Source organism: Plectropomus leopardus, chromosome 3 (assembly GCF_026936395.1).
Source record: "Plectropomus leopardus strain MGB_pleo_1.0 chromosome 3, ASM2693639v1, whole genome shotgun sequence".
Lineage (NCBI taxonomy): Eukaryota > Metazoa > Chordata > Actinopteri > Perciformes > Serranidae > Plectropomus > Plectropomus leopardus.
The window spans coordinates 21,853,895-21,869,964 of NC_142178.1; the positions used below are offsets into that span (position 1 = coordinate 21,853,895).

The 16,070-nt window shown below is 38.5% G+C and overlaps 2 protein-coding genes across 2 annotated transcripts; both read right to left on the minus strand.

Annotated features, from left to right (window-relative positions):
- Window positions 1-1,441: 1,441 nt before the first annotated feature.
- med28 (mediator complex subunit 28) lies at window positions 1,442-4,549 on the minus strand. The gene is made up of 4 exons (XM_042485520.2): window positions 4,355-4,549; window positions 2,523-2,589; window positions 2,307-2,419; window positions 1,442-2,039 (listed from the first exon to the last, which is right to left on the minus strand). The coding sequence occupies exons 1-4, from the start codon at window positions 4,511-4,513 to the stop codon at window positions 1,836-1,838; spliced, it is 543 nt and encodes a 180-aa protein (XP_042341454.1). The 5' UTR covers window positions 4,514-4,549; the 3' UTR covers window positions 1,442-1,835.
- A 1,647-nt stretch (window positions 4,550-6,196) lies between these two features.
- On the minus strand, window positions 6,197-15,987 carry lap3 (leucine aminopeptidase 3). The gene is made up of 13 exons (XM_042485384.2): window positions 15,773-15,987; window positions 14,221-14,336; window positions 13,698-13,752; window positions 13,510-13,615; window positions 13,251-13,410; window positions 12,972-13,136; window positions 12,170-12,328; window positions 11,928-12,052; window positions 11,018-11,106; window positions 10,806-10,908; window positions 9,134-9,213; window positions 8,893-9,005; window positions 6,197-6,703 (listed from the first exon to the last, which is right to left on the minus strand). The coding sequence occupies exons 1-13, from the start codon at window positions 15,869-15,871 to the stop codon at window positions 6,517-6,519; spliced, it is 1,557 nt and encodes a 518-aa protein (XP_042341318.2). The 5' UTR covers window positions 15,872-15,987; the 3' UTR covers window positions 6,197-6,516.
- Between the last annotated feature and the right edge of the window lie 83 nt (window positions 15,988-16,070).

Sequence of the window (16,070 nt, forward strand, 5' to 3'; positions counted from 1 at the left end):
CTGAGCAAAAATTTCTGTCTAAAACATGGGGAGAGGGCAATGAGCGACAAAAGAAATCACCAAAAAAGTGTAAAGAAATTGTGTAAAAAATGAAAAAGAAAGTTTACAAAAAACAAACAAGAAAATTGCATGGAAATTAGTTTTTAAAAAAGGAAGTTAAAATAAGAAAATTACCTGAAAATTAGTGAAAACAACATTAAATAGAAAGTAAAAAAAAAGGGTGCATAAAATTGTAATAATTTTGTAACTGATATTTTAAATATGTAACTATAATATTTGTGAATATAGTTTTTCCCTTCATTTTTAAATAACTCTCTAAATCTGTTAATTTCTTGCAATTTGTGGAGCAATTCTTGCCAAATTGCTGGTTGCCTTTTTCCACGTTTTTCAAAGAAATATTACAAACTAGCTCAGCGAGTTCCTAGTAAGTTCTTAGCGAGTTCAAAGGGTCAAACGAGCACTACACTGATACAGTGCTGCATTTCCATAAAGTTTGCAGACTTGTGAGAGACAGATTAAAACTAACAATGGTTAAAAATGAAACAGCAAAAGCCCTTTGGTCCTGAGTTTGGGTAATTCTTCAAGAATATTGGATCCTACGATTCCCATAATCTCTGTTCGGTAAATACTTGCGCTTTTCAACACAACCTTTTATGATCAAACATTGTAGTCTTCAAGTCCAAACTGAGATAACCCTGATGACATCACCATGGTTCATTTCTTTCAGACTTTAGAGCATGAGTCCGTATAATATCTTTCTCTGTCAGATAACTGCTGGCATGGCGCTCCCAGCACTTTCAGCTTGTACAGCAAAACACTCACCAGCAACATTCAGTGTGCGACCAGTGTGCAGCCACAAATGGGCTTCTCTGTCTTTGTTGTGATAGTTTCTGCCTGACATTTCATACAGTGCTGGAGAGACAAACGTAGCCAGAACAAGCTTCTCCTCCATTTTCTTGTTTAGAAGTGTGACAAGTCCCAACCCAAATAATATATGATTAGTTGCCTGAAAAGTGGTGAAGGTGACAGCAGCGCCTGTCTAAATTGTTCAGATTTTCAACTCAAAGGACAAAAAAGTTGAAGCACTCTAAAAACAAAGATACTGGGTCTAGTGCTTGTGTCTAGGCGGCTGCAAACACTCTCTTTTCATTGGGAGAAACTGAAAAAAGGTCACTGGCAATCAGATAAAAAACTGGAGAAACATACATGACGGTAAACAGAATGTTATCTACACATAAGAGCTATGTTACGTTGTCAGCTCCTGAAAACTATTTGCCTTATCCATGGAAAACTGACTCTCCCAAAACTTGCAGTGATTTTTACTAATTCCATGACTTTCCCATGCCTGGAAAATGTGACTGTGAAATTCCATGACTTTTCCAGACTGTCCATGACCATGGGAACCCTGACTGTACACAAGAAAAAAGTCCAGATTTCAAAATACTCACAAATTTTGTTTTATTTTAACAGTAAAAAGTCAACAACAAAAATATTTACATGAACAAAATACTGAAAAAAACATTAAAAAATGACTTCATTTTGCCACAGCTGGTGACAGCAAACAGTTCCTTTAGTTTTCACTCTACAGAGGGCATCACACGACGTATGTGGTGTGTGTTCACCTCTTGTGTTTAGGTACGGTCACATCACTCTTCTGTCCTGCAAATATTTGCTTCATCTCTAATTCAATTCAAATCAAGCCCGATTGATAAAAACGAGCGTGCGTCTCACACTTCAGTTTGTTTATCGCTCACATCAAAAACAAAACATCACACTCTGAGTATGGAGAAATTTAACGTACCAGAAGACTAACGTGATCGTACCTTTGGTGTGTGTTAGTTTGGTTTTAAAGGGGCGGGGGGCAGACTGGCTGAGGCCTGCTCCAGGAAGGCTAGTGGTCCAGGAGGGGGGAGGTCTGAGGGTTTGCGGTGCTGGACGCTCACATCCTCGAGCACTTGTTGCCAGTGGTGCAGTTTGGACAAGTGTTTCTGAACCAGCAATTCTTTCCTCTGTAGCTCGTTACGTAACTCTGACACATCCTGAAGTGAGAAAAAAAAATGTTCGTGAGAAGAGAGAAGGCGCATCAACAAATGGAGAGAAATAAATAATTTGTAAACACTGACAGCATGTAACAAACTCAGGTCGAAGAAATGAAGGCAATGCCAGTGAAACCTGGAAATAACATTTTGGGAGCTTGAGATCTAAACGAGATGTTGTTTTGCTTACAAAGTGCAAATCCTAAAAATACAGAGGGGAAATAAGTGGGTGGGAGGTGGAGGGGAAAACTTGTCATTATGATAATTTACCTCTTTTACCACCTGCTCTGGTTTCTGCACCGATAACTGAAGCCTTTTCTGTAAGAAGAAACACTCTGTCTGTCGAGCCACGTCCAGAAACTTCTGTATGCATTGGTCAACGCCTGCAATCATCAAACAAACAGATAAAGATCGATAAAAAGATTACAATAAAAGATAAACAAAAAATTCCATAACCAAAAAATATATATTGGAGGCTTCACCCACCAGTTCGAATCTCCTCCTGGTCAGTTCCATTAACGTAATCTTGGCTGACCAGCGAAGCAAAACATGCCTGAAGAATAAATGCAGAGAAGAAAATGTCATTAAAAACCTAAATGGTGGTATTGTAGCCCTCTAGCTCCTGCCTGGATGAATAAAAGTTGTTTTATACAAAGCAAGGATTTTCTTTTGAAAAATGTGCACAGAAATCTTCATCAGTTTGGTTTCTCATCACCCAAATTTGTACGACAAAAACTGAGATGACAAACTCAACAACTACATTAAGGACAAAAAAGGGCTTGAAATTGCAATGCAGCTGCTAACGTTTTATTTTGGTCAAGGAACGGGGCTCGCCACAGCAGCTTTATTTTAGGTTTTATGTAGTTAACTTTAGCACATTTGATATTCTCTATCTAGATATGTTTTTGTTGTGTGGAATGGACACTCACTGAGCTTCATTCACAAAAAAAAAACACACAAAAAAGGAAAATGGCAACAGACTCTATGCATAGTTGTCATGAGGAAAATATACTGGTGGGTTTCCTTTATTCCTGCACAACATTTTTGCATTGCACTGGTGAGAAACAGCTTAAAGGATGACAACCAGCAGGTCTCGAATGAACAAGTTGTTGTCTTGTTTGGAGTATCTTGAGTAAAGAAAATCAAATCAAAGATTGTTATTGTGATGTTGAGAGGTTGCTATCATTTGGGTTTAAATATGACTTACACAAAGAAAGGAAGGATTAAATATATCATTTAAATGTCAACTGTCAGTCTCAAATGAGGCCAGCATGTGTCAGCTGGCGTGACTTGTTAGCAGTTTAGGAACAACTTTTGGCGTTTTTAATGTTGGAGAAGGAAGCTGGAGCGGACCGGGTCCAGGTTGTGAAGATTAACGAGTTAAGTCTGCAAGTTAGCCAGTCGTGGAACGTAACTAAGTACATTTACCAAAGTATTTTACTTAAGTACAAAGTTGAAGTACTTTTATTTTACTTGAGTACTTTCTTTTCATGCCTCTTTATACCTATATTTCACTACATTCCAGAGGGAAGTATTGTACTTTTTACTTCACTACATTTACCTGACAGCTTTGGTTACTAGTTACTTTACATTTTATGATTTTACCATAAAAAAACATAAGAATTTAAAATATGACATTTGTCATATATTAATCTACCCAAACATACAAGTACAGCTGAAACAATAATGATGATTAATCAATTAGCAAATTGACAGGAAATTAATTGGCAACTATTTTGATGGATACTGAAGTCATTTTCTAATTTTCTTAACTTTTTTGTCATTGATTTTCTTTCAATCAGACATTCTACACAAAAAACAAATGACTAAGAAAACAACAAACTAAACAACAACAGAAAGACAGACTATAATGACACAAACACTTCGCACATGTACCCATATATAATGAAATACTAACTAATAAATAGAGAGAGGTTATCCCAGACTTCAGAAAATTTCCTCTTTGTATTATTCATCCGAGCTAAAATGATTTTGGGAGTTTTTTTTCCTCACTCTTTTTTAGATATTCATGCATTGTGTATATTTGATCATCAAGTATAGCAACTAAATACTTTATCCGCCACTGAACCTTCGGCTCATTTATTTTTGGTGTTACAAATTATTACATTTTAAAGTTACAAATACATGATTTACTGGATAAAGACACGATAATAAAAGGTAATCTTTCTACATCCCTCTGAAGGGGGACTGCAGCATCTTAGCGACACCGGAGATGGAAACGTTAAATCAAGCTAGCTAAATCAGCTAACTGCAGTTAGCATACACAGCTAACTGGAGCTAGCAGATTAGCCTCCTACCTCGAAGGAAGCCTCCAGTTCATCCACCAACGTGTTGTTTCCCGGGGCTCGGGGGACGGTACCGGGGAAGCCCGGCTGCCCCGGTCCACCGGGACCCCCCACGGGATGAGCACCGGGCGGCTGCTGACCGGAGAACATCCCGCTCATAGACGAGGCCATCCTGGTCTGTGTCTGGCTGCTCCGCGCATGCGCAGACAGAAAGCTGTTCCTTTTGGCCAAAAGTATGTGGACAGTCTTGTTTACCAAGGTTCCTGCAGCTTAAGACGAGTTAAATTTAAGACTTCTAAAGATTTTTAATGCCACTTGTAATTAAATTTGAGACCAATTTTACAAAAAACAAAAAACTGAGAAAAAAAAACATGAACCCACATCAGTCACTTAGTATTAGGAGCAATTTTGTCCAAATGTGGTGAACGTGTGGTTGGTGCCTCTATCCTTATCTGCTTTATGGTAATACGACAGGCATTCCTTTTATTATTTAAAAGTTGTTCATCACCAATTATTTTGAGATTTCACTTCATTTTTTTTTTTACATTTTTAAGACATTTGACAAATTGATTTAAGACATTTTCATACCAATTAAGGCCTTAATTTTAGATTAATGAATTAAATGCCTTTTAAGACTTTTTAAGGATTCACAGGAACCCTGTTAACATATTTTTGTTTGCTTATGTTTGTTTTTCGTGGTTTCAAGTTGCAGTAAATATATTAGACCAGTGGTTACCAACCTGGGGGTTGTACATAAGTACATAAGGATGAAGAAAGAAAACATGTATTACACACATTTTTAAGGGTGGGTAAAAATCAATACTGTATAGTACTACGATAATTTGTGTGGCAATATTGTATTGATATATGAACACAAAGTAGTGAATACTGTTACTAAACAAATTTTTAATATTGCAAAAAGAAATGAAAGCCCACTAGAATCATAAAATCAATGTCTTTTTCAGTCCACTAATGCTGCTGCAATAAAAATGAAATGAAAATTTTAAAGAGATTAAAACTTTTTTTTGACAAAGTTTTCCCTTATTTTGCACTCGGAAAAAGCTAAGAAATATTAATAGATTATATGTTATCACAATACTCAGTATATTGCAAACACTTAAAATCACAATAATATTGTATTGTGACCTAAGTATTATGATAATCTCGTATTGTGGGGCCTCTGGTGATTCCCACCCCAGCAAATTATCTGAATATTCTTCAGACTCTTTGTTTTTCTTGTGTACTTCTGCACGTTACCCTCTTTAGACTATTAGAAATCAGTCATTTCAAGCAATTTAAGAAGAAAAAAAAATACATTTCCTCATTCCTCAAGTCCAACCAAAGAGGGTGAGTACACTGTACTGACTGTAAAGCCCCTCAACTTAAATTTGTCGTATAGGTTAATAAATAAAATTGACCTTAATGCCAACAAGCAGATATTGCATTTTCTTACAGAGTCACAAGCTAGAAAGGTTTGGAACCACCTGTTTTAGATAAGAAAGCTCTTCCAGCTTCATGGAAACAGTTTTGGGAGGGCCCTTTCCTGGTTACGACATGAAAATGCCGCTTACACAATGAGAGCTCCATTTAAAAAAAGTTTTTCAGTGTTTGATGAAAGAGAACTTGACTGGACTTTTGGGTAAACACAACCCAATATTGCCCAACAGTCACAGTCACTGTGGCTGAGTGCAAATCCCTGCAGAGGGAGTAGATGCTGTAATCACATTAATTCCCTATGTTCTACCTGAATAAGGTTTCAACAATCATATAATGGTGTCCACATACTTTTGGCCAAGTTGTGTGCATACACGTCATGTCGACACCAACCAGACAACAAATGTGTCACAAACATAATTATAGTTTTACAGAGTTTATTTTATACAACATATAAATTATGTGCGCTATGTAGTTACTACAGAGTTTTAGGTGTTTTTAGTTGAAATCACGACACTGTGGAGAGACACTGAACCTGTATTACACAGGGAGGCATATTCAGACCCATCAGATTGGTTTAAAAATACAGCTATGAACACTGCCAATATTTTCAAAGCTCTTCCATGGGGATGATACTGTTTACACAGATAAATTTGGCCGTTGTTGAAAATTCAGTATTGAATCTTTGCCAGAGAAAAAGCTCACAGTCCTGTGTCCAATCTGATATTTGTGTCGACGTCTCAGCCATCGTGGGCAAGTCCGGCAGCAAACTCCACCAGCGTACGCGTTGGTCTTCCAGACATGCCTTTTCTCAGGTAGGGAACTTCGTCTTTGTTACTCATCACACCTGCGATGTCCAGATGGGCCCAGTGAGGAGCTGTGACAAACTCTCTCAGGAACGCAGCTGCTGTGCACGCACCGCCAGATCTAGAGAGAAAGTCAACAGACAGAACAGTCAAATTCAGTTAAATGAAGCCATGAATATACTCCTGAGCCCTGCTCTTCAACTAATTCAGGCAAACATGCTGTTATCAAAATAACCCTGTTATTCTCATCCAGCTACTTGGGTCTCAATTTGTTTATCCTGGATGACGTTATTGTGAATAACACTACATTCTTTTACCTTGGGCTCCACAATATTTACACGTTTTCATTACTGTTAAACAGTGCATGAACTAACAAACTCTGGAGTTTCAGCCACGGGGGCAGCGGTTTGTTTCCTTTGTGAAACCACAAGTCAGTCAAGTTATTCTGACTTCGTTTTTTTTTTTTTGCATTTTTGCCTTTATTAGATGGACAGGAGATTGCTAGCATGAAAGGGGGAGAGAGAGCGGGGATGCAGCAAAGGGCCGCAAGTCAGATTCGAACATGCGGCCGCTGCAGAAAGGACACTGCCTTTATATATGGGACGCCTGCTTTATCCACTGAGCCAGCAAACGCCCCAAGTCAAGTTATTCTAATGTTAACATAGTTAGATTGTGTAGCATACTATGCTAGTGACATACAAGATAAAACTGTACATTTCCTATGAAAACAAACGTTTATCTTTAGAAGCCACAATAAATGAAAAGAGCATAAACTGCAAACCCCCAGGATGTACGCCGGCCTATGAAACCAATTCTCATAGTGGTCTAACAGTGGAGTTACAACTCCTAAGTCTGTCATTGGGCCCAAAAGACATCTCGGATACATTTTTTTTAGTGTCACAACCTCCGCAAAATGATTTGTTTCAATATCAGAATTTAACCCATTTGGTCTGACCATTCGGAAAGTTTAGAATAAGGTTGCAGCAAAATACCAGCTTTAAGGTAGATCTTGATATGAAAGTTGTTGATTATCATACTGTATACATTTGCTTATCTACAATATTGAAAAAAATCCAACTGAACAGAGAATTTTACCTCTATTTGGGTTATTATCAAAAAGAAGACTCTTCACACAAAGCTCCATTAAAATTTTAGTTTCAGGTCTTAATTATAATGATAAAACTTTTGTCAAACCAAAACAAACCTTTCTGTTTTCATTACCTTAAGGGTCATTCTGACTGATAATTACAATTTTGTAATACTGTGATACAGCACTGTGATATTTTCTGTGACGTTATCGTACCATGAAAATCTCATACTGTTACAACCCTAATCTAGAAGAGTCACAAGAATAATTAATTTTATTAATGTTCAAGTTAGGAGAGTGCGAAACCAAACTTAGCTCCATCAGCTGAGCGGTAGTCTTTAGTGCGCCTGCTCTTTGGGCCACATGGTGCAGAGGCAGTGCCATCATTTCAAACTGTGTAAATCAAGCTTTTCTGGCTTCATGTGTCATCGAGTGGTGAAGGGATGACGTACTTTTGTAGGCCAACCAGGAAGTATGCGTTGCACTATTTCCCTTGTCAAAAATTTTTGAATGGGATTTTCGATTATTGCCAAAAATAAACTCTCTGATGAACAAAAGTTTATGGGACTTGCACGTTTTGTTCAGCGTGATAATCTTCACAGATGAACACCACTTTTGCGTATTTTGAAGCGTAAATGAAATCGAAGCAAAAAGCTATTGTTAGACTACATGAAATACATCGTGACTGCCTGACTTAAACATCACCACTACAAACACCGTAAAAACACGTAAAACACAATCGAAAAAAAAGTGCAAGTCTCTAAAGCTGTAAAGGCGGACAAGTGGGTTGACAACAGACCTTATTTAAGGCATTTTATCTAAAACCCATTCAAAAAACCCACTGACTTGATGACCACTGAATAAGATGAGGGAACCGTAATTGCTAAAAGGCTAAGACTTGCGCGTTATAGGAATCATTACTTCACCACTCTAATGAGCAACTTTTATAGGAATGAACGGGGTCTCCAACACTGTATCCATGTCTCTTAATATATCCATGGTAAAATGGCGCACCATTCCTGACAATGATCGTCCAAAACCGATGCAGGAGGGCACCTGCAGGGTCATAGTTTGACATTTAGGGACACAGACCAAGTGTTGCTATGTGATGAGTTGGGACTGAATGTGTTGTAGTAATCTACGTGTGAAGAAGCGGGCCGTGTACTCGTCTGATGTCTGAAGCGGGAGCTGCAGGCGTTCACTCGGTGCTGTGAGATACGTACCGGCTGTACTTGCCGATGTTGTTGAGGTCAGCCAGCTGGCTGTCAGTCACCTGTCTGGTGTAATGCTGGAACAGAGGCATCCGCCACACTCTGTCACCTGTCACAACACTAGCCTACACACACACACACACACACACACACACACACACACACACACACACACACACACACACACAATTAGTCAACTCAGGAGCTGATGGACTGAGACATTGTGAGTGTGGTCACTGAGTATGCAGAGCACCTTGTGCAGCTGCTCCCAGAGCCAGTCAGAGTTTGTAAACACTCCAGTTGCTGCAGAGCCAAGAGCCACATCCATCGCACCTTGGAGACAGAAAAAGACAACTCTGAATATTTTCTATTCATATCTGCATAACTTTGATTTAATCTTGCAACATTATCAGCCTGAGGTTGCTTTTACACCTGCATTCACACTAACTTCTTACCATCAAACTAACATGTAAACATGAACTCATGTGGAGAGACAACTTTTGGTTTTGCTGTCATCTTGCATCATTAGTGAATAAGGACTTGGGCTGCACAACATCAGAAAAATATGTGATATGCAGTAACATCTTTGTTTTATTACTTGTGATAAATAAACACATATTAAGTACAAAAAGTACAAAACAGTACCCAAAAAAGTACACAAAAATGCTGAAATAAAAAAACTGAAAGGAAACTCGAAAAATCCCTGTGTGGAATATCACAGTCTCTGTGTTTGTTTGCAAGTTCACATAACAATGACGATTTAAAAAAAACAATGTATTGGTCAACCCTGATGTGGACCCACATGGGGAAATGAGACTCCAGTGAATGACAGTAATTCATGCAGCACTTTCTTGCAGTTTATGTGTTATAATTTAATTCTATGGTGTCACAAAGAGCTCATGAATAACTGGTTATTAAATTACAACTGGACCAGATACAGTGTGTCAAGAACAAGAAGAGACGGGTTGAAAAACCTTATGTGCCATAATAACATTAGTGGGCATTTTTTCCTTTATAATGAAGATATTCACAGGGGAATAAGAGGGGGACTATGACTTATACTACATACACACACACCTGTGTACTGCTGCACCTCTTTAAAATATTGTATTTTCCTTAATTATATGCATTTTATATATTAAATTAATGGGTTTTATTATCCATCTTATGTTATGCATTCTGTGCACTCTATTTTCATCCTTATTTTATCTTATTTTTAAGTATAGTATTATACAAGTTTTTTCTAGTATTTTAGTATTATCAGGTGGGTTTTATCCATGTGAAGATGCATTCTGTAATTTCTTTGTTGTAAAGCAGATTGGGCTGTATTTCCTGTATGAAAGGTGCAATACAAATAAAGTTTATTATTATTATTATTATTATTATTATTATTATTGTTATTATTATTATTATTATTATGGACCTTTTACACAGCAGACATTTGGATTGTCATTGTAGGAAAACTTAAAAAATAGCTCAGTTCCATTAAGTGCCCCAGTAAGATATATAACACCAGGACCTCCCATAAATGCAATGAAGCTATTAATGTTATTATATACACCAGTGCTTGTCCCATTATGACATGGCAAAATATCTGCTGTGAAAAAGTTGTTTAAACCATTTTTAACTTTCTGATGTATCAGGGGAATTCCAGAGGTACTTCCTCATGACTTTGCATAAAATATACAATGTTTGTTCAGATCAATTCCTTCACAGTTTCTTCCTTGAAAAGCAGCTTTAAAGGCAGTGTCAGTCTGACTGTGTGGTTCAAAACAGCAGCTCAATTTACAGCAACCAGAAATGAAAGTCACATTGAAATGAAAACCAGCCGCATAAATATGATGTAACTGCGACATAATGATAAAAACATCACTTGTTTTTGTCACCAGTGTCACAGTATAAATTAATTAATTGATAAATCTCACCTGTTAATGTGGCAACATTAACGATGGCTCTGGGGTTGAACGTGTGTCCGTAACACAGGGCGTCAGCGAGAATCAGTCGGCCCTCTGCATCTGTATTATCAACCTGTGCATGACAATAATAAAAATCTGTTCAGCTGTACACACACACACGTAAGCTCAGCCACATGTCACACTGAGCTAACTGAAACTTTCATCATCACACATCCACCCACCTGGATTGTTTTTCCATTTCTGGCTGTGACGACATCACCTGGTTTAGTGGCTTTTCCGCTGGGCATGTTCTCACACAGAGGAGCCAGACCTGATTTAATGAAACACGAGGAAACACACAGCTGAAGAGATTTGTTTTCACTTAAACATTACAGCAGATTTGTCTGTTAACCCAAAAATAAGTGCATACAGTGATTCAAAGTTCAAAATCTTTTACACGCCATCTCAGGTGCTCAACACCAAATTGGAACCAAACCCCCTGTCAGCTCTGTTTGGGGTCATGGATGGGTAGATGCAATTAACTACAGAAAAACGACGCACTTTAGGCTTTGCCTCCCTTCTGGCTCGGAGAGCAAGACTGCTCAGGTGGAGGCATTTTTCCTCACCTACTCACACACAATGGCTGGAAGACATCTTGTCCTGCTTAAAATTTGAGAAAATTAAATACTCAATTCAGCAATCAAATGTTAAATTCCAGAAAGCGTGGGGTCCTTCTCTTAAAGCATCCCAGACCCTGTAAAGCTGAAATACGCTGCACACTATTCACTCACTTAGCGCAGACTTTAAGTGCGACACTCAGCTCATACTTCAGCACACTGACAGTGACTGGGGAGGGATTATTTTATACATTTCTAGATGTGCATGGTTTTTGAACTTTTATTTGTCACCCTTACTGATGTTTACTCAATCCATGTTTAATTGGATACACTGATGCCAGCTGCTGTTAATATATACCTATGCTTATCTCATATACCTTCAATGACCATTCAGCAGTGCACTTCTGATATATACCGAAAAAATTCAATTAAAGAAAAAGATTTCGATTTTTAAAAAAAAAATCCTTTGTTGGTACTTCATAATCTATGATAGAAAAAAAATATGTTAGAGGATCTATACTGTCAAAAAACTCACCAATAATGTTGACTGGCAGTTTCAGAGCAGCTGCTGTGACGATAGACGCACACACGGTGGCAGCTCCTCCCATATCAGCTCTCATTGCATCCATGGAAGGAGACGGCTTCAGAGAAATACCACCACTACCGACCAGTGAGGGAGGCAGAGGGGACAAAATGACTTTGACATGAACATTGTAATTTTTTTTTTTTTTTTTCGTTTGGAGGTAATGAGCTGGAGTGCGTGTTATCACGGCGTACCTGTCAAAGGTGATGCCCTTGCCCACTAAGAGCAGTGGGGCCTGCGTGCTGTCAGGAGAGCCGTTGTATTGCAGCTCCAGGAAGACGGGGGGCTCCTCTGAGCCTTTAGACACACTGAGAAACGCTCCCATCTGTTGCTCCTCTATCCAAGCCTGAGATCTACAGAAACACACCAGTTGTTAGACAAGAAGTCAAGCACAAGGATTTGGACATATACCCACTATATATACCCCTCCAAGGGGGTTATGTTTTCTGTTTGGTTTTTTTGTCAGCAGTATTACAGGAAAACTAACCCAATTTTGATAAAACTTGGTGCAAAGGTGGAGGATGGAGCAAGGAAGAACTCCTTAAACTCTAGAGCAGATCATTAATTATTTTTCATTTTTATTGCGAGACAGGGCATTTGGCCTTGGTGGAATAAATGCCATTCATCTTAATCTTGATCCTTTGGTCACTGGCCACATAAATAGCCACATAGTTTAACATCTGGTAGCACTATAAGAATTAAATTACTATTTATTTGTTTTACTTTTACTATTTATATATTGTATTTTATCTTATGCCCTAAGCATTGAATGTCATTGTATCATCTGTACAATGACAATAAAGATATTCTTTTCTAAGAAGTAGCTGGATTGATTTATGTCCCAAAATGCCTTTCTTATTATATAATATCATTATAGACTACACATGTCTAAAATGCACTTAAAATTAAAGTATGTTTTTCACATCTTTGCTGCATGTCATGTTGTCATTTTTTCAGAGTACTGTGGGGAAACTGCAACAACCATGATGCACAAACCTCTTATTTACTGTGACTCGCTCTGCATGCGGCGCGAGTTTCTCTTCGATGGTGTTGGCAAAAGCAGTAGGAGTGATGTGATTGGCTGGAGCTTCCATGAGCAGCCGTGCCAGGTTCTGACCCTCTGCATACGTGACTCCTTTCTGCCACCCAGCCGAGTCCGCACTGAGAAGAAATACACACAGACATAAATACATACATCAGAATGATGCTGCATACATCTGTGAGTAAGTGAGTAAAATGCCTCCACTTGGCGTTACAGCTCATTTGTTAGTCTACCTCCCATGAAGCTGTGTGGTCACTTTGGTCTTCTTCTTGGATTTAAGTTGGTCGTACTGGAACAAACCCAGAGCAGCGCCTTCTGCTGCTGACTGGGCATGACCGCAGCCGTCCACGTCCACATGCTTCACCTCCAGGTCCTGAAGTAACCGGCAGCCAGCTGAACACACATACACGCACACACAAATACACAGATGTCAGACAGGTACGAACTCCAGTGTGCAACCAAGAGTAAGACGAGCAGAGTCGCGAGTCTTACCCGAAACTGCCTGTCTGATGTTCTCCTTGCTGGCGTCCCAGTTTTCTGCCCCGCACACACCTGCACTGGGCTTACCGAGCCCGACCACCGCCACACACGGGAAGTCCTGAAGAAGACACAGGAAAGACTGAATTACTCCAAAGTTGTCACGAGACGGATTTATCTTAAATAATGTCACACCTTTTTACCTTGTGGATTCCATAAAATATTCGGCTTTTGCCTTTCTTTAGAGTCGGTCCAGAGCTGCAGAGAACAAAACAAAAACAGTTTATTAACCAACGAGACAACAAGTTAGTCAGCCACACTGAGTCTGTGTGATATCCAGTAGAAATTCACCGGGACTGTGAGTATCTTTTCACAGTTGAAGAACAGGGATGTATTTGTATGTTTATTTATGTATATATGTATGTGTATATATTTGATATCTTGTTATTTATGTATTCATAGTTTAGGTTTAAAAAGGTAAGCATATGCAGAATTATTAGCTAATGAATAATGAAGAGGGGGTGGGATTAGATAACTTCACACTTCTTCGCACTCCTTTTTGAACATGTAATAAGAATCGACTGTTTTCTTATGCACTATTCTTTTGTTGTTCATCTGTTTATGGCCTTGAAAAAAAGTACATGTTCTAAATAAAGATTTCAATCAATCCGTCAATATACTATAATCACATAATAAGACAGATACAAACAGACATCACAGACTCACATTTTCAGAAGTTCAGAGAGTTTCCCAGACAAAGTTTGGTCAAAACTTGCAGCTGCTTCAGTAAGATCACTGCCGCCCTCCTCTCCCTCCTTCTCAAACACACCCAGCACCAGACCCTACGGACACACACACACACACACACACACAAACACAGTAAGGGACCCTCTCAATCCCACGAGCCATCTCCCTTGTCTCTCTGTCAGTTAACACATCAGTAGCTCTGGACCTTATAAAGCAAATCACGTTTGTTTGTAACTCCTCCTTCCTTGTGTGTTGTCATGGCGATCCAATCAACAGTCAGCAGTTTGTTTGTGTCTCATACTATTTAACGGTGAAAGCACCTCTGGTTCACTAAATAGTTGTCTTTGTTATTTATAGATTATGATGCATAGTGAGCAATTCTATGTGTTGACCCTTGACCCCTATATAGGCATAAAGGTGAATGACATTGTTTGATTTGAATATAACCTGAGTAAGTTACTTTCAATCTTTCTTTGTCTGTTTTTTTTTTTTTTTTGGGGCTATTTATTTATTGGTTGCAGGTCGATTCTGAATGAACCACAAGTGACTGAGGAATATATCAGGTTTGTAAAAAAAACACTTTATTTTTAAGTACAGATCTACAGGCTTTGTTAAGGGACTCATTTACCATGCTAATCTGCTTTTTCCAGAACGGCAATTATTGTATTGCACTGTTCTTGGTAATATTAGGCGTATTAACATGCTGTGCCTTTGCAGCGTCTCTGGTCTTGAAGCAGTTTTATGCAATGTTTTGGTAGCAGAGCTATTTATGCACTAAGTTTAAAGAAACTGCACTTTATTCTTGCAACATATATTATTTAATTGTGTGCAATTCCATATGTTGTTTACATTTTGTGAAATAAAGTTAAATATGTGGTAATTTATCTTTTGGTGTGGACCTTGTACTGATGATGAAGGAGGAATGTGTACCCCATGGATGGACCAGTTGGAAACCACTGCATTATAATGTCATACTGGCACAAATCATCTCAGAGATGACACTGAATATGTTGAATAGCTGTGTTTCTGTTCTGTATTGAACCATCATGTTGATCATGTCTGACACCTTCACAATTATTATAAAAAATATTTGTTGCAATCGATGCAAGTTACCATTTATTACTGCACTGAAGCTGCACTTCTGTTTATTCAAAATTGTTTTTTGAAGTGCAAAAACAACGACAAATCACTAAACACAACCGAAAATCAGAAATTACAACTGCACTACCTTCTAAGTTTTAGAAGTTAATGTTGCGTGTTCTTATTTGCAGTTGTGTTTTGTGATTTGTTATAAATTAAAGTACCTTATACATAAATGCACTTTTTGGCAGTTTTTGATACTTAAAATACACCGATAGGCTACCTCTATAAATAAATACACCACCGTAAATGAAACATCTAAAGAAACTATATTGAGGGAATAAGACCAGTGGAAATACAGTATGTACAAATACTGTTAAGTGTGTATTTGTCTCGTGCGAGTTACTGATGTAACTGTCAGCCGTCTGACTAACGGCTAACGGCTACTTACTTTCCTGTCGTGCAGGTGAGTCTGTGACGCAGAAAATGACCTGCAGTGTTTTGTCCGCACAGCCGTCTGCGCAGCTCTCCTCAGAAGAAGCATTGTCATCTGCTGTTCATATATAATCCCAGAAACAAACTATTAATGCAGAGGTTTGGAGGTCGCATGCATGTGGAAATGGTGCAGATCGACCTGACTGAGTCGCGTTTGTCATACGTCACCAACAAGCGACAAACACGGACATTTGTCGCCACCTGCCGGCAGCAGCTGCACGAGGACAGGACTGTAACACCTGTGACTTAACCCT